The sequence below is a fragment of the Caloenas nicobarica genome, chromosome 23, assembly GCF_036013445.1.
Source record: "Caloenas nicobarica isolate bCalNic1 chromosome 23, bCalNic1.hap1, whole genome shotgun sequence".
NCBI classification, from domain to species: domain Eukaryota; kingdom Metazoa; phylum Chordata; class Aves; order Columbiformes; family Columbidae; genus Caloenas; species Caloenas nicobarica.
The window spans coordinates 1,704,570-1,722,299 of record NC_088267.1 but is presented as its reverse complement, the minus strand read 5'-3'; the positions used below and the strand labels follow the sequence as shown (position 1 = coordinate 1,722,299).

Genomic DNA, 17,730 nt, shown 5'->3' with positions numbered 1-17,730 from the left:
AGAGGAACCCCCAAGGCTGGATGGAGCCAGGAGCACCGATCTGGGGGGCAGAGCTCGGCTGTCGGGGTGTCCCCAGGGTGCTGGGGATGGGTGCGGTGGGTGACCCCGCACCCAGGGGTGCAGCCGGGTCCGGGGCCGTATCCAGCCCAGGGATCAGGTTGCCGGCAGCGGGGTCCTGGGGCGCAGCGTCTAGACAAGCACATCCAGCCGGGGCTGCCGCCGCGTTGCCATGGCAACGCTGCCGGATGCGGCGAAATGAAATAAATAACCGGGAGTGGAGATGGGAAAAAATAGGTGAGAGGAAGGAAAGCCCATCGGATGGGTGGTGGGTGCTGGGTGGGCGATGGGGAACTGTGGAGAGGGACCCAGCACACCCCAAGTCTCTGCCTGCGTCCCCAGCACCCGCAGCTGCATCCCAGAGATCCGGGATGCTTGAGCCACACACTGGGAGTTCCTAAATCCAGCAATGCTGGATGCACAGGGGCCAGGAGCCCCCCAAAACCCGCTGGCATCAACGGGGGGTTGCAACAGCTGTGGAAGGACCCGATTTGTGCCTCTTTCACCCTGCTTTTTGCTCCTGCTGTGTTTTACAACGAGGCTGCTTGGCCCCAGAGCATCTTGTCGGCCAAGCGCCGCATCCTGCTCATCACCACCTGATACCGGAGGCTCCAGCGCCTTTAATTTCTTTCCCTTTGCGATTTCATGAAGGCTTTTGCAAGTTGGAAGTAGGTCAAGAACTTGTTTCCAAGTCATTAAATGAAGTCCCTGGGTTCACAGCGGTGTTTGCACCTTCTTAATAGTCAATTCACTCGCTTGCCGTTCATTTAAATCGCAGCCAATTTCCCTAAGAGGAGGTGGGCGGCTCATGGGTACCATGAGATGAAAATGCCTCCAACAGCTCCTCGGGCTCCCCAGGAGCAGGACGAAGGTGTCACAAGAATGAAAATCAGCAAAACGCCTTAAACTGCCTCCAAAAGAGAGATTGAAGGGGGTGGGGGAGCCTGTGCGTGAGTGCTGTGGGGGCTCAGCGTGGGGATGCAGGACCGTGTAGCATCCTTTGGGGCAGGGAGATGGGCTTTGCTTTCCCTCCTGGGGATGGGGACAGGATCCAGCTGGTCCCCAAGCGCCCCCCAGTGATGCTCCACTTGCTTGGGGACACCCAGCTCTGGGGGCTGCGGGAAACGTGTCCCTTAACGGGGACCAACAACATCGAGCACCCTGCCGGTGGGCCAGATCCTGCCCTGTAGCTCTGCTTAGGGGCTGTGTTTTCCCTAAACCCCAAGAATTTTTTGGCCAAAACTCCTAGAAACAGGGCATTTCTACCCCAAAAAAACGGGACAGGCTCAGCTGGGGGGAGGGCGATGCTCTCGCAGCATCTTCGGACGCAGTGTAGAGGGGAATTCAAGGCGGAATAAAAACCCCAAATCTCTTCAAAATGCAGAGAAATGAAAAGTTAAATCCCCGGCGAGTCCCAGGCATATGGTGTTCGGGAGGAGATCACCCAGCTGAAGGATAATAACCCATCGGGGGGTAGCGAAGCCCCCGCTCCGCTCCTGCCAGGCCGCAGCACGGAGGGGAGGGCACGGGGTTTATTCCAGCCCGATGCGCAGATGCTGCTGCTGAGATCAAGGGCAGCAGGCAGCCCGGGAGCATCCTGCCCGCGCTGCCCGTGCTGCCCGTGCTGCCTGCGCCGGCCTCGCCGACACGAAAAACATGCAGTTGGATTGTCAGGATCTTTCGGTCTTCAGCCAGAATATTTTCCTATTTTGGGGAAAAATTGGGGGGGAATACTCCCTTCGCCTGCCTGCGTGGCTTGGTGAAGATGAAGGTGGTGAAGCGTGGAAAAAAATAGATGGGAGTTTCCATCCTAGAAAAAAGGGACGTTCACCCCTGCAAATGGGTTTTGCCCAAGTAGTAAAAATGTGCAAACCCCTTATTCTGCCCCAAAACAGCCCAAGTGAAACAGCAGCGGGCGGGGGGACCCCAGGATAGGGAAGAGCACGTGGTGGCCTGGCTGGGGCTGTCCCCACAGGCAGAAGGATGGAGTGACTGGTGTCACCCTGTGAATTAATGGGGCTGGACCCCCATGTCACTGGTGCCCGACATGCTCCAGACACCTGCGTTCCCCTTCGGGGATGTTGGGGACAAGGGGCTTTTATTTCAAAGCAATTAAATACATAATTATGTGCCCAGAAAAATCACTGTGTGGCCGTGGGGGGTGGCACAGCTTGAGATGCAGCTGGGGGGTGGGGGGGTCACTGGCCTGTGTCCCCAAACATGACCCCCTGCCTGCTGCGCCCTGGGGTGCTGGTGCACCCTGGGGTGCTGCTTGGGAGGCTTCGGGCTGGGTGAGGACACAGTGAGCAGCAGGGATGTCCCCAAAATGTCGCCCAGCACCCGACCATGCAGCTCTGCACCTTTTGTGGGGGCTGAGGGAGAGACGGGAGGGACCAGATGGAGGGACCATCCCCCTCCCCAGCTCCACCAGCAGATGACCCCCCCAGCACCGGAGCGAGCTCCCGTCTCCCTCCACTTGTTAATTATTGAGGCTTTGGGGATGCAATAATATATTTATGCGTGTGTGTCAGCAAACATGTCATCGCCATCGCAGGCGAGGCGAGAGGATGGAGCACGGGGAGGGGGTCAGCGCCGCCTCCCCCACGGAGCCTGCGGGGACCGAGGGCCGCAGCTGGGCCTGTGTCCTTGCCCTGGGCCATGGTGACACGAACGTCACCTCCCTGGGCACTGCGGGAGGGGGACGTGGATGAATCGTCCCTGCGATTGCCGGGACTGCTGAGCACCCGCACACACGAGCCCCGGGGGCACTTGTGTCCACAGGTGGCCAAGTCCTTGCGTCCCTCTGGTTCTAGGGGTAATTAAGTGGGTTTTGGAGAAGTCTCCAAGAGCCATAGGGTGTGACGGATGTGATGGAGGATCTGCTGCCGAATCCCGCTTCCTTGGGCTGCCGTAAATCCCAGGCAGGGTTGTGGGCTGGGGGGACCATGGTGGCTCCGGTTTGCCCCTGGTGGGGGCAGCAGGGTGAGGGGTGGCCCTGGGCCACACTGGGAGGGTGACTTGGGGACAGATGGACTCTTTTGCACTTCAATTTGCTGCCAACACCCCTAAAAAATCCCATTTTCCTCCAGCTCTGCCTCACCGGTTCTGCCTGCCCAGAGTCCCGGGCTGAGCCTCCGCCTGTCCCCAAGGGGCTGCGCACACGTCCCCTCCTGTCACAGTCCTCCCCGGGGACCGCCACGCGCTGATGGAGCCTGGTCCCCACATCTCGCCCACTTCAATTTCTTGATTAAAATAAAATCGTTGCAAGCAAGGCGTTTCAATTAGCAGGACTCTGGCGCACGTCTTCCCCCAACTAATTGACGTGATTTGCTGCAAAGGGAACTTTTGGGGCTGATCGATAAACTAGAGAGTGTTTAATTAAGAGGGAGCCCTAAAACTCGTTGCATTGATCAGCTGCAGGTTTATCTTAATTAGCAGTGGGATGGTGTGTGGTTCCCAGCCCCGCACCCCCAGGAGCATCACGGCTTCAATGGCAGAGAAACAGCGACACCTGAAAGGGGAGAGCAGGGTGTTAATGAAGGGAGGTCATTAAATGAGGCTGCTATTAGCATAGGAAATACCCCTTATGGGAGGAAGACAGCCTGGGGAGGATGCTCTGAGCTCTACAGGTCACCCTGCATTTGGGTGAGTGTGGGGGGGATTGGATGCTGCTGGTCCCCAAATTGGTCAGAGGTTTCTTGTGGAGAGTTTGCAGAACCCCTTGCCCTGCTCACCAGCGATGCTGAGCCCCATAGCTGGGCTTGTTCCCTGCCCTGGCTTTGTTTGGGGCCACTGGTGACAAAGGGCTGTGGGGCATTGGAACAGGCTGCCCAGGGCAGTGCTGGAGTCACCATCCCTGGAGGGATGGACAGACGGACATGAGGTTCTCAGGACATGGGGCAGGGCCAGGGGTGGGGAATGGTTGGACTCAATGATCTTGAGGGTCTCAGAGACTCACCGGTACCCAAAACTCGCAGCCTTCACACCTACCCCCTGCTCAGCAGCTCTGTCAACAGTCACCGGATCGATGGGCGGCTGTGAAACCCCGAGTGCTGCGCTCCTTGTGTCATTTATTATTTACATCTCTCAATTTAAAAGATTTACGGCCTGGTTGTAAGTGTTTCCAAAGGCTGTTTTCTCAGAGAGTTTAAATAGCATGGAAGTGAATTAAGCTGCAATGCAAACAGCCTCGGTCCCGGCCCTGCGGATGCCGGGGCTGCCCGGGCTCGGCTGCTCCGTGTCTTTGGGTCGTCTTTAACAGAAACTGGGGTCCTGCTAGCACAGATCCAGCAGATCCCATCCTGGGAATAGAGTAGGGAATGGGATACCATGATTCTCGGCTCTGCCTTTGGCTTTACACCCACGGGCAGGATGGAGCTGGGCTAAAATAGGCATTAATTAGTGCTCTTGCTAAGCCAATTCAATCAGTGCGTGACTCTTTATGGATGGGGCAACTGAGGCACAGCTGGCGGTTGCACACACAGATGCATCAGCCGTGCCTCATCCTCAAGAAACACTTAGGGAAGGACTTTTGCCACCTCATTTATTTCCCCCTTGGAATTAGGACACGTTAAGCTGGTCTGGCTGGGCAGGGATGCTGTTGGGCCCCGGGGCAGCCCCGCGGCCGAAACCTCCATGGGAGCTTCAGGGGGCAGCAGGACGGAGCCCCCCTAAATCTCATGGGGTTTATTGGGTGAATCTGGGGCATCTCAGAGAGTGAGGAGACAGGGCTGCGCTGTCAAAAACATAAACGTAAAGAGTTTTTTTGTTTCGCAAGGCTGCTGGAGACACATGTCGCTGCAGCCCTGTCCCTGTGCCCTTGGGGACTGCAGCATCCAGCACACCCCAAAGTTCCCTAAAAGTGGCCTACAAAACCATAGCCTCATCAAATCTCCATTTTTTAACTTAAAACCATGGGAAAATGCTCCAGCGCTCCCACCTCACCTTTGCTACCACCTTTCTTTAAACTAGTCCTGTAATTAAGAGTAATAGACCCCAGGTTGGTAGCAAATAGAGCCATAAAGCAGCATTGAGATAAGAGGCAGATCACACCAACTACCATCTCTAATTTTGTGTGCTGTGCAATTTATTGAACTACTTAATGTCTTTATTTATGGATTACAAAAGATAATGATGATCAAAACCTAACAGCGTTAAATGGGAAGACACGTGATGAGCTGGTGAGGATGGGCAGAAAAATCACTTGCAAAGTGCTGGGGGACCCCATGCACAACCTGAGCAGGAGGTTTTCCCCTGGATAAGCTGAGCTTAGGGATAAACCCAGCTTGGAGGGTGATTTTTCAGTAGTGCCTGAGATACGAGCATTGGGAAACTGAGGCATGGAGGGTGCTGGTTGGACAACAAGCCAGCAGCTCCCTGCTCCACCTTCTCAGCTCCAAATATTCCTAATAACCCCTCGCTCACTGCCACACACCTGCCCACCACGGCCAATGCGTCACGCAGACATTTCAGCCTATCGCAACTAATTATCTGTGGGATTTGCCATTAATTACTGGCTGCTCTTTGCCTTCAGCACCCCGGGAGCCGCTGCGGTGACCGGTGTCCTGCTCTAACACCCACAACCCCGCTCTGCTCTGTTGCAGGTTGCAGCGCTGGAGAGGCAGATCTTTGATTTCCTGGGCTACCAGTGGGCACCCATCCTGGCGAATTTTTTACACATCATGGCCGTTATTTTGGGTATTTTTGGGACCGTCCAGTACAGATCCAAATACCTCATGATGGTAGGTACCGCTGTGGAGGATGCTCCCCACGCCTGGGTGCAGTATCCTCACCCCGAGGATGGCTCAGCCCCAGGTCCTGTATCCCAACCCAAACCCCTGTGGATCCAGCGGGATCCAGCGAGCTGGGGGGATGGAGTGGGGGTGTCTGTTTGGCACGGCGTGCCGTGACCAGCTCTCTCCCTGGCAGTACGCAGTGTGGCTGGTGCTGTGGGTTGGCTGGAACGCCTTCATCATCTGCTTCTACCTGGAGGTTGGACGCTTGTCACAGGTAACAGTCCCCCGCATCTGCCTTCCCTCCATCTTTCCATCCTCCCTGCTGTCCTGCCCTCACCCTCCTCCTTCCCCTGTCCCCAGAAAGGACCCAAAACCCCCAGGGATGCAGAGGAGATTGCCCAGCATCTCTGGACCATGCTGGCGTGGTGATCCCATGGTCCCATCTTTCGGATGGCTGAATGCAGCTGCAGCATCGTGAGCAGCTGTGTCCTTGCCCCAAGGCCAAGCTGCTGCGCTGGTGACAGCTCTGTGACATCCGTGATGTCACCTGGGCATCGTGGCACACCTGTATGCTGCTTGACCAAATGGTCTGTGCCACCGGCGTGGGGGGAAGCCACAAACCCTGAGGACACTGGCTGTGCGTCAAGGAGATTTGGGGTTCATCAGCTGGTCTGGGTGCCTGTGATGCTCGTGGAGCATCCTTGGGTTGGAAAAGCCCATTTTCTGTCCACCTACTCTGCAAAGAGCCCCAGCTTCACAGCCTGTGCCTCCTCCTCTGTTCCTTCCTGCAGGACCGAGACTTCATCATGACCTTCAATACCTCACTGCACCGCTCGTGGTGGATGGAGAACGGGCCGGGCTGCCTGGTGACGCCGGTGCTCAACTCCAACCTGGCGCCCGAGGACCATCACGTCATCACCGTCAGCGGCTGCCTGCTCGACTACCAGTACATCGAGGTGGTGAGCAGTGCCACGCAGATCTTCCTGGCGGTAAGGGCGGCCGCCGGCACTTTTCCTCCTCATCCCTCATCCCGAATTGCGAAGCAAGAAAGAGAGAATGATGGCAGGGACCGAGGTGAACAGATTCCAGCTGGATATGTCCCACCATCACACATCCATTCTGTAGCATCAAGGGCAGCATTGGCTTAGGGGTGGGAGGAGAGGAGCATCCCAGGGGTGCTGCCCACCCCAGAACCTGCTATGGGCTGGGTGCTGCGGGAATCGGGGGGGTCTCGGTGTAACACACCCGGGTGCTGTGTTGCCGGCGTGTGACCTGCTGGGATGTGCCGCTTGCTGGCAAGGGAGAGTCCCCCCTTCCTGGTGGCTCTGTCACCCCATGGGGAGGCGGGAAGGGAACACACTGGGATGCAAAGGTCCTGAGGAGCCTGGGGGACTGAAAGAAAATCATAGACTCTCAGAATGGTTTGTGTTGAAGGGACCTTCCCAGCCCCCCCAGTGCCCCCCCTGCCACGAGCAGGGACATCTGCACCAGCTCAGGTCGCTCAGAGCCCCGTCCAGCCTGGCCTGGGGTGTCTCCAGGGATGGTTCAGCCACCACCTCTCTGGCCAACCTGGGCCAGGCTCTCACCACCCTCAGGGACAACAATTTCTTCCTCATGTCTAGAAGGGAGGTGGGTCCAGAGCAGCTGCCGTGCACCCGCCAAAGGGGCACCCAGCGCTACGTGGGGCTCAGCACCCTCTGCGCTGCCATCCCAGTGCGGTGCCAGCCTGTCCCACCCAGAGCCACCACCCTGGTGCAGCTGAAACCATCCAACCTCCCTGCGTCCCAAACCAGCACCCAGCCCCACCAGAGGTGGGCTCCAGCACCGCCAGCCCAGAGGCAGCCCCATCCCGCCCAGGATGCTCCCAGTCCCCCCAGTACGGTCCCAGGCACCCACCTCGCAGCCCCCAGCTCCATCCCCCCACCAACACCATCCTGGCTGCGTTGCCCATCACCCTGATAACCGACTTCTCCCCGTTCGCTTTTGTTTCGCAGCTCTTCGGCTTTGTCTACGCCTGCTACGTCAGCAAAGTGTTCCTGGAGGAAGAAGACAGCTGTAAGTGACACTGTCGGTCACGGGGACAGAGCCGCGGTGCTGCCAAACGGCCTCGGCCAACGCCGGCCAGCGGCTCGCCGGGGATGGGAGCGATGCCTGGGCTGCAGGCGGGTGAAGGGATACCTTTGGTTGGGTTTTTTGCCCTGTTTTTCCATCCCCGTTGAGGTGGATGCTCTGGGCTGTGCCGTGGCACCCCGTGCCGCCAGCGGTCCCCCCTGCCCGCTGTGGGGAGGGTCTGCACCCCGGCCAGGGCTGGCAGGGGAGGGGACGGGGACACCGTGTCCCCCACGGCAGAGCCCTCCTCCCCGCCTCGAGTTTTTTTGGGGGAAAAAGCAGCATTTTAAGCAAAGTTGAGGGCTAATTTTTATCCAGTCTATATTGTGCTTCCCCATCTGACAATACCTGCTGATGTAAACACTTTGCCACCGCTGTTGTTCTTGCACTTTGAGATAATATCCAGGAAACAAGCACATACATTTTGTGTGGGGGAAAAAAAAAGTTGGTGAATTTTACTTTAGATGATTAACCATCAGCTTGTTTTAACAGGAAGTTTTACTTTTGATTATTTCACCTAATTGAAATGCAGCTGTTATTCCTTGTATTTATTGACGTTTAAAAGGACAGACATTCAAAATTATCTTTATACTTTACCTGTAAGGTAATTATAAGAATTGTAAGCCAATTGCTCTAAGGAGAGAGATTATTATGGTTATCTCCGGTTGGACTCGATGATCTTAAGGGTGTCTTCCAACCAAAATTATTCTATGATTCTATGAAACGCCCCTCCAGAGGCGCTGAGCACCCCAGCCCTGATTAACCAGGTGGTTGAGGCCGTAGCCATCCAACCGCTTTAAATGCTCATCTGCCATTAATTAATTCACGCCAGCTGGCAGCTCCCACCAGCCGACCGCAGACAGGGATGTGCCACAACCGCTGGCGTGGCAAAAGCCGCCGAGATACACTTGGCATTGCGCTCCTTCCCCACGGCACCGGGATCGGCGTCCCTGCCGGTGCCGGGACCCACAGATGGTCCCAGCCGGGAGGTGCCGGGTTCAGCATCCCCACATTCTCAGCCCGCCGCTGCCGGGAACCGATGTAGCGGAAAAGGAAAATCTCCGTGTGAAATTGGACACTGCCTGCGGTAATAACTTGTTTCCGTACCCGGGGAGCTGGCAAAAGGGTTTATCTACCGCCGCCGGCTTTGAAGCGTGTTTGCATTCAAACAAACTCCTGCATTCAATCCACTTTTAATATTAATGCTGCTGGAGCCCAAGATTCAAATTCAGCTTTTCTAATGGAATATCTTATTAGATTTGGAAATGGATGGATGGCATCAAAATTGAGAGCTGGCTGAATATTAAGTTGGGAAGATATATATGCTGGGAGAACAGGGCTCCCCCCTCGAGCTTCCTGCTGTTTCCTGGACACTCACGTGTGAACCCCCCGGATTGCAGCTCTGTGGGGATTAATATATTGGTTTTGGAGAGATGGGTCATGCTACGGCTCCCGTGGGCGTTTGGAAACCCTCCTTGGCTGCGCATGGTGCCCGTTCCTGGGCTGGCTGAGCAGCCGGTTGAGGGTTCGGGTCTGGGAGCACGTGGAGAATCTCAGGTTGGAAGGGACCACAAGGATCATAGAATCACAGGACAATTTGTGTCGAAGGGCCCTTCCCAGCCCCCCCAGTGCCCCCCTGCCACGAGCAGGGACATCTGCACCAGCTCAGGTTGCTCAGAGCCCCGTCCAGCCTGGCCTGGGGTGTCTCCAGGGATGGTTCAGCCACCACCTCTCTGGCCAACCTGGGCCAGGCTCTCACCACCCTCAGGGCAACAATTCCTTCCTCATGTCCAGCCTCAATCTCCCTCCTATAGTTTAAAGCCATGAACCGCCAGGCTGGAAATCGCAGCCGTGAAAACTGATGTATTGGTGTCTGCAATTCCCCTAAATGACAGGCTTGAAACAAGATGTAATCCCCCCATAACTCTCCTTAAATGCCCACTTGGAGACAATAATAGGGTAATTTTCCCCACTTTGTCCAGCCTGCAATGCAAGGGCTATGGTGGTGAGAAGAGGAGAGCCCGAGTGACCTCTGCAAGTCGGTCCAGCTCCTTTCCTCTGATTCTCACCACACTTTCCTGGGATGCTGTGCTGACCTGGGATGCTGTGCTGACCTGAGATGCTGTGCTGACCTGGGATGTTGCAGAGACCCAGGATGCTGCACGTCCCTGGGATGCAGCTGTAAACTGTGATGCTGCATTTCCCTGGGGTGCTGCAGTGACCTGGGACGCTGTGTGACCCACGGGTGCCATCGGGGCAGGGAAATCACCCTGCTGCCCTCCCCAGCTCACCTCGCTGTTCTCCCCATTCTCCCCAGTTGACTTCATCGGCGGTTTTGACTCCTACGGCTACCAGGCGCCCCAGAAGACGTCACACCTACAGCTACAGCCGCTCTACACGTGAGTCCGCACTGGGGAAAAGCCTTGGGGATGCTCAGGGATGCAGGAGCCCCTTGAAGGTGCCTCATCACACCATCGTAACCCAAAAGATTTGAGTCTGTGGGTCTGCTTGGTCTCAAAAAGCCCAGGAGCTCCACAGGGGCTGGGGCTGGGCAGTTTTTTGGGAGATCGTGCCCTTGTTTTGCTTTTTGCTGCTTTTTGTTTGCTGAGCATCAACACGCCAGCGCTGCCCCGGGGGAGCAGCAGCTCTTCAGATAAGTGCAGCTGACTTTATTTTTTCTTCTCCCTTACCCATTAAGCTTAACTAGATAAATGCTCAAATGCGATAAGGCTGCAAAATCTAAAGGGATTAGCCTCGTGTGGGCTTTGCCGGGTGCCAAAAATTAATTATATTTTAAGCCTTCTATGCAAATTCAAGGGCACGCCATGCAATTAGAGATGCAAAGAGGGGGCTGCAGTGGAGCAAACACATTTGTGTTATTGCTGGGCCCTCCCTGGGTGTTTGGGTCTCCTGTGCGCTCTCCCCGGTGCAAGGTTGTGGAGGAGCACCCATGGGTGCTGTGCATCGAGCTGGAACTTCCCCAGGAGCCCCCCAGTCCCTGGTTGAGTGGGGCATGGTGGGACAGGAGCTTCCTGGGACGGGGACGTGGATGGTGGCACGTCCTGGGGATCGAAGTGGGTGTCCTGCCCCTGTAGAGGGTGATGGAGGGTTTGGGGTGCACAGTTTGGGGATGGGTTGTGTATCCCCCCTGGTACCCAAGCATCCCTTCCCGCGGTGACACTGGGGACAATGCAGCCGGGCTCCCCAGCCTCCTCCCTGCCTGCAGGGCTGGCTCGGCCAGCAGTCCTTGTAATTACGCTGCTTCCTAATTAATCAAGCTCACGGGCCTCTCTGCAGACAGAGTCCGGGAGGGGTCACAACCCAGATGCTGCCATGGCTCTGCCAGCTCCCCCTGCCCGCAGCCCCCTCCACCCTACCCCGGCAGCTCATTAATAACTCACCACCTAATTAATGCAGCTATAATTTATATCAAGGCGCCTCCATCGCCCTGACAGTGGTGGCGGGTCAGGCTCTTGGGCCCAGGGGGATGCACTCTGTCCCCAAGGTGAGAGACAGCGGGTCCTTGGTGGCACGGTGACACCCGAGGGGACACGGCGGGTGCTGTGACAGCGGTGACCCCCCTCGGGGGGGACACGGGAGGTCTCGCTGCCACCTGTGACCCATGAGAGGATGTCAAGGTGCTGTCCCAGCTCGGTGGAGCGAATCCGGCCACTTGTGTCCCCAGGGGACAGCCGAGCAGGAGGGACACGGGGCTGCATCCTGGCCCAACAAATTAAAGCTTATCGTGCCTTTCCCAATTAGCTGTAATTGGATTAATGGCGGGCGCGGGGGAGGGTTTCCACCCAGCGGAAGGAGGAGGATGCGCCGTGTCAGCAACTGCTCCTTGTCCCCGTGGGTCCCTCCTGCCTGGGCAGGGTGGCAGCAGGTCCCCACCCACCGTGTCACGCCTGGGCACCCACACTGTCCCCCACCCCGAGACGGGGGCTCTCCCCTCCGAAATCCCTCCTGTAGCACGTGGGCAAGGTGGGAAGCGCAGGTTGGGAGCTGAGACCGGGGCAGCTGTGACAGGGATGGGGGTCCACGGGGGGTCCCCTGTGCTGTCCCAAGGGACAGGGGGTGTTTCTGGTGTGAGGGGCTGTGTCCGTGCCCTGTGCTGGGGCTGTGTCCGTGTGTCTGTGCGTGCCCGGTGCCGGGATCTGGCCCCCCCTGTGACAGGGACTCCCAGACCCCATTGTCACCCCCTGCCCCCCTCTCCCCTCTGTCCCCAGGTCCGGGTAACCCCCTCCCGCCGGGATCCAGCCCAGCGTGGGAGCCAGCGGCGACAGGACCCCCAGAGCGAACTGTCCCACACCCGATGACACGACCCCTGGCCAGGCAGGGGACACCACGTGAAGCCACCCGGACCCCTCCTGCCTCCCCCTGCCCCACAGGACCCTCCGAAAACAGAGCCAGGAGCTGCACATCCATCCCAGCCCGGATCGCCCCGAGCCCAAAGCACCCACCCACGGCAGGACGGGGGGGCTGCATCAAGGGCACCCCCCAAAGCTGTGCTGTCCCCCCAGGCTCCCACACCCTCCCAGGATGGGGACATGGGGACATGCGGGGAGGTGGCATCGCTGCTGGACACTGTTTTCTTCTCCTTCTCCCAGCCTGGTTTTCCCCTGGAGCAGCGGCCGGGCAGGGGGGCTGGGAGCGGGATTGGGGCAAAAACCAGCTGGTTTGGAGCAAACTGGGAGCAGGGTGCGACATAAACACGGCTTTGGGGACAGCGGGGCACAGAGAGCAGCTTTGTCCTCCACGGGGTTGGAACAGTTTCCCCAAAGGCTGGGTTTGGGAGTTGGGCTGGCCCCAAGAATGGGGTTTTTGCTCCCAAAAGGCATTTTCCAGCCCCCCTGGTTGGATGAAACAGCGTCGAAGGGGCTCGGGCCGGGACGATCCCCTCGCCCCGAGGAGCTGGATCCGACCATCAGCATCTTGCCTCAACCTCCCCTGAACGTGGGGCTATGGCAGGGACACAGCACCCCAAACCCCCCCAACCTCCCCATCCCTGCCGGATTTTGGGGGGATCTTGCTCAAATTTGGCAATACTGACGCTGCTGTCGACACAGCCCCTTTCCGGCTGTTTTAATGAATCTAATGAATGTTTTGGGTTGGGTTTTTTAAATTATTGGTTTGTTTTGTTTTCCTGGGGTTTTTTTTGTTATTTTTTTTAATTTAAAGTGCCTGAGTAGACTCTGGCTGAGTACAACCCCCCCGGCGAGCCTGTGCCGGGCTCCCCCAGGCCGACATGGTGCCTTCAGCCCCGCTCTGCCTGCCCCGGGGGGCAGCTGGTGCCTCTCGGACCCCCCGGCCCCTCCATCCCTACGGAGTCTCAGTGGCAAATCCACCCATCAGGTTCGGCAGCAGAAGAGCGATGATGTCAGTACACGAGGAATGGATATTTTGTTGGAGGGGGGGATGCACAAGGTCCGTTGGGCAGCAATCGCTTTGCAAAACGAGGAATTCAAAGCATCAGAAGAAGCTGGAAGGGAAAAGTCATTTCACGCAGAATTTCAGCGCCCCCCGAGCTCCTTTTTCTCCTGGTGGTGGGATGCGCTTTCCCCTGGATCTGGCCCCAACCCCCCCCTTTGCATCTGGTCACACGAGTTTTGCCTCCCAGGAGTTTTTCCTCCTGTCCTGGGGGTTATCTGGGGATTTTTGTTTTGCACCCTGAAGTGATTTTTTTTTTTTTTTTTTTTATTCTGTCCTTCCCAACAAGCAGCCATGAAGTGCCAAGGACCAAAGCTGCCCCAGCCCAAAACCCTGGGCAGGGGACGGGCTGCACCCCCCAGCCCCTCCGCCGCCTCCAGCCAAGCTGCCATCTTTCCAGGCAATAATTTTTCCACCCTTTCCCTCTCTTTTTTTTTTTTCCCCAAGGAAAATAGTGGTTTTCAAGCAATCCCCCAAACACATCCCCATCCCCAGCCCTGGGGACAGCAGCATCTCCAGGGGTTTATTTTCCTCTCCAGGATCAAGGATGCTCTGGCTGACCCGCCGTGGGATGGGGTGGGGTGGGATGGGATGAGCAGACACCCACCCACTCAAAACCCTTCTTGAACCCAGCAGGATGCAGAAGGAAACGTTTCCCGTCATTTAAAACTCATTCGGAAGAGCTTCCGTCCCTCCCGAGCTCGGCAGGACCCAGGCACTGGCGCTCCACAACTTTTTTTTTTTTTTTCAGTTGGCTTGTTTTTATATGAGACTGTATTTGTAACGTGAACCGAGGATTTCTTTTCTATTCTGTAATTATAAAAGTCGAAGGAAAGTTTCATCTGATGGCTGTTCTGGTTTTGGGGCATTTTCCTTCTTCATGCAGTTGAATCGATTAAAAAGTGGTGGGATTTTTTTAATTTTTGCTTTCCCCCTCCCCGATTAATGCTGGCAGCTCGTTCCCATGGCTTCTGCATCACCCACAGAGATTGTGCCTTCTCCCTCACTGCCCGCACAGGTAATTTCTTCCCTGGTAGTAAAATAACAGAAAAAAAATGTAAAAAGAAAAAAGCAGAAATGCAGAAAAGCAGCATCCTCCGGGATGGGTGTGAGACATCACCGCATCCACCCCACGCTTTGGGCACGTTACAGTCTCAAATCACTTATTTCTCTTGGGAAATGGATAGGAAAACATCTCCTGCCTTTCTGCCTTCCCCCGGGAAGCCCGAGTCCTTCCTCTTCCCGCTCTGCAGCCCGTGCCTCTCTTGCTGAGCAGGAGGATGCTCGGTACACAGCGGGTGCCTCTTCCCCAGGTCCCAACAGACCAAGGGTTCATCATCCCCATCAGCTTCCTGCGGTTTTACAGCCATAATCTGATTTTCAGAGCAGCAGGAGAAATTCTTTGAACTAAAACTGATACAAATGATCGCGCGAGCGCCTTGGCTGTCCCCGATGTGAGATGCACCCCCTCCTGCTCCCGCTCCGGTCCGGAGCCAGGACGCGGGTGCAGCATCCCCAGTAGCGATGCTCTTATTGCCCTGAAAAATATCAGGGCATCTCAAATTTTAAAAGTATGTGAGTGTGGGCATTGCACCGCTACCCACAGCCATGTGGGGGTCTGGGGGGGTTTGCTTTGAAACCCTTACACCCTGGGCCAAGCCGGTCCATCCTGTCAGCCCCTGTCCCCGGCCTGGCCATGGCTGAGATGTAATTAGAGAGTCCAAGCATCTCTTGCCACTATCATGTGAAGAAACCCTGTGTCACCGTAAACAGGAAGGGCAGGAAGAAAAACGAGTTGATTTTCTTCCATCCCAACCCGAGCAAAGAAATGGCTGAGGAGCAACAAAGGATTAATTTACCCCGCGCAGAAACGCCGGCTCCCTCCCGCAGCCGCGGGACCCCGGCAAGTCACAGATGTTAAGGAGTAAAAAAGCCGCTTTCACAACCTCAAACAAAGGCATAGAGATGCTTTTCAGGGACTCGAGGAGATGTGTAGATCCGGCTGCCGCGGTCCTAGGTGTGCTGAATTAAATACGGCTGGTCCAAGGAAACAGGAGCGGGAGAAGAGCGAGGCCGGTGGGATGTGGTGGGTGAATGAGAACAACGTTTCCGTGCCCGGAGGGAAGCTCATTGCTTGCTTTCAGTGGTAAACTGATATAAGAAATACATCCTGGGCCTTATTCTTCCCCTTTGATTCCTTAGCTGGGATGGGTGGTTCTCCAGTGGTCCTGCCAGGTGGGACGTCCAGTGGCATCCCCAAGGGACACCCCACTCCTGGCACCGCATCGCCCCCGCAATCCCCAGCCCCGCATCAATAAAAAGATGCTCTTTTTGGTGCTCCCATCACCTCTGGTCCCAGCTGGAAGGTGACATGTGGACGAGTGTTCGTTAAAAATGCTGATGAAAAGGGAGGAACGTGGAGCAGGGCTCAGTCCCGCTCGTGACACGTCTCAGCAGCGAGATCCAGGGAGAAAACCCACGCAGTTTAAAAACAAACAAGAATTTCCTTTTTCCTGGTTTATAGCTTCCGTCAGTTCGTTGTGCGGCTGCTTTTACTGTAGGTTTCTCAATTACCTTCTTGTTAATAGACTGTTATCAGTGGGCTGGCAGAGGGACACTCAAAGATGCCAAAAACATTTCTCACTGCCTGGTCGCTGGGGGAAGCACCTTCCTCACCCCATAAGAGTGAGAAGGAGTCCTGTGTGTCCCTTCTCAGCCTGGATTTAACCCACCCTGGATCCCATAAATCCACTCTGGATTTATCTCCGTTTCTGCAGGGCATTTTTTGCCTCCTGCCTCTGGCTGTCATCTTCGGCGGTGGCTCTGCGAGCGGTGGCAAACCGGCAGGAGGACAGCGGGATGCGGAGGAGGGCACTGGCAGAGCTGTTTTCCAACCGTGGGATGTGTGGCACGGCTTTGCCAGCCGCCTTCCTGCACACAGAAATAGCGACATTTGTTGTTAATGGCCCTCAAGACATCGCCCAGACTTGCTTGGTCGTTGTCCTCGCACCCAGAACCGGGGATCCCGTTTCACGCTTGATACAACTCTAAGCACAGCTGATGGGTGGGAGTTGCTTAAAAACTTTAATTTTAGGGGGGGTGTATTTTTGCAAGAAACAGCAACTTTCCAGCCAAAATGAAACTTTCAGACTTTCCTGTCATCAGGTGGGTTGGCAGCCAGAATTTCCTTCAGCTTGTCGTAACCGCAACATTTCACCAGCCGCTTTTAGACACTTTGGCTGCTGGCTCCTGGAAACGTCTGCCTTGGGTTTCTCAACACGAGCGTGGAAACCCGTAGGTGAAAAGTGTCGGTGAAAACCACGGTTTTATCTGATCGCTGAGAGCTGCTGCAGAAATGGAGGGACGTTTCCCGTCTGAGGCTGCTGATGACGACAAGTCCAACCCGGAAAGCGCTTACGTGTGGGCCCTGTATCTGCACACGTGTGGGACTGGGCACGCGGGGGAAGGTCCCTGGGGAAGGTCCATGATTCGAGGTCTCTGGTTGTCCTTGCGAAGAGGCCGATGGAACGATGGGGGGATCAGCACACAGCCCATGTTCATGAAAAACTACTAAAGCTGCCCAGCTGCAGGGCTGGTCATTTTTGTCTCAAGGCAACATGGTTTGATGACACATCATCCCAATGATGAAGCTGAATGACGTAGTTGTCTCTCAAAGCTTTTTGGTCAAGCCGGCACATTTTGAAAGTATCCTGCATGAAAATCTCAGCAGGTTTTGGCTTGGTTTAGAACAAAATCAAATAATTCAGTTGATTCTGCAGGAGGGATGAAGGTGCTGGTGGTGGAACCCAAACTCCGACTCAGTCCCACAGCCACAGGGCTGCGTGTCCCCACATGCCACTTCTCTGCGCCTTTCTTCCTAAACTGAATAAACTACTTACTGGCATAAATGGGTTTTAACCACTAATACTTCATCCACAGGAGGACTCCTTCCCTCCCCCTCTCATTATACCGGTACAAATGTAATTATCCCAGGTATAATTAACACAAACCGTGTTTCTAGTGTCAGCAAGCAGGCTGGGTGTGTGCTGCCAGCCGCTGCGGTGCAGCTGTTATCTCTGGCCCGCAGCAGAGGGTCAGCGCTGCTCGGGACCTCTGTGCTCCGCCAGCACCGCAGCTCGGGGCCAGGCGCCCCCCCAGCGCGGTGGGGTGCTGAGGTTGCTGGTTTGCAGGCACAGCACCCCGAAGGCTGGCCAGCAGAGACAGGTAGGGACCTGCCAGCCCTCCCTCCCCCGGGCTGTGCGGTGAAGATGTGCTGTGGGAAAGAGCTCACACTTCACAGCCCAAATATTCGTCCACCGGGAGTCAATGCTCATGCCTTGTATGAGGCTGGGATGTTCAGTAGATGTTGCAGAATGCATTCAAAGGATAAGGGTGTCTG

The 17,730-nt window shown here is 56.2% G+C and overlaps 1 protein-coding gene across 1 annotated transcript in view; it reads left to right on the top strand.

Annotated features, from left to right (window-relative positions):
* NKAIN1 (sodium/potassium transporting ATPase interacting 1) overlaps nucleotides 1-16,382 on the top strand; it is a 28,927-nt gene extending 12,545 nt beyond the window's left edge. Inside the window, exons 2-11 of the mRNA XM_065650303.1 lie at nucleotides 5,661-5,798; nucleotides 5,986-6,066; nucleotides 6,584-6,781; nucleotides 7,787-7,847; nucleotides 10,219-10,300; nucleotides 12,131-12,136; nucleotides 12,293-12,369; nucleotides 12,739-12,857; nucleotides 13,144-13,256; nucleotides 16,109-16,382. Of these exons, the coding sequence (XP_065506375.1) occupies nucleotides 5,661-5,798; nucleotides 5,986-6,066; nucleotides 6,584-6,781; nucleotides 7,787-7,847; nucleotides 10,219-10,300; nucleotides 12,131-12,136; nucleotides 12,293-12,369; nucleotides 12,739-12,857; nucleotides 13,144-13,256; nucleotides 16,109-16,382 (1,149 nt within the window). The remainder of the gene's footprint in view (nucleotides 1-5,660; nucleotides 5,799-5,985; nucleotides 6,067-6,583; nucleotides 6,782-7,786; nucleotides 7,848-10,218; nucleotides 10,301-12,130; nucleotides 12,137-12,292; nucleotides 12,370-12,738; nucleotides 12,858-13,143; nucleotides 13,257-16,108) is intronic.
* Nucleotides 16,383-17,730: the final 1,348 nt, after the last annotated feature.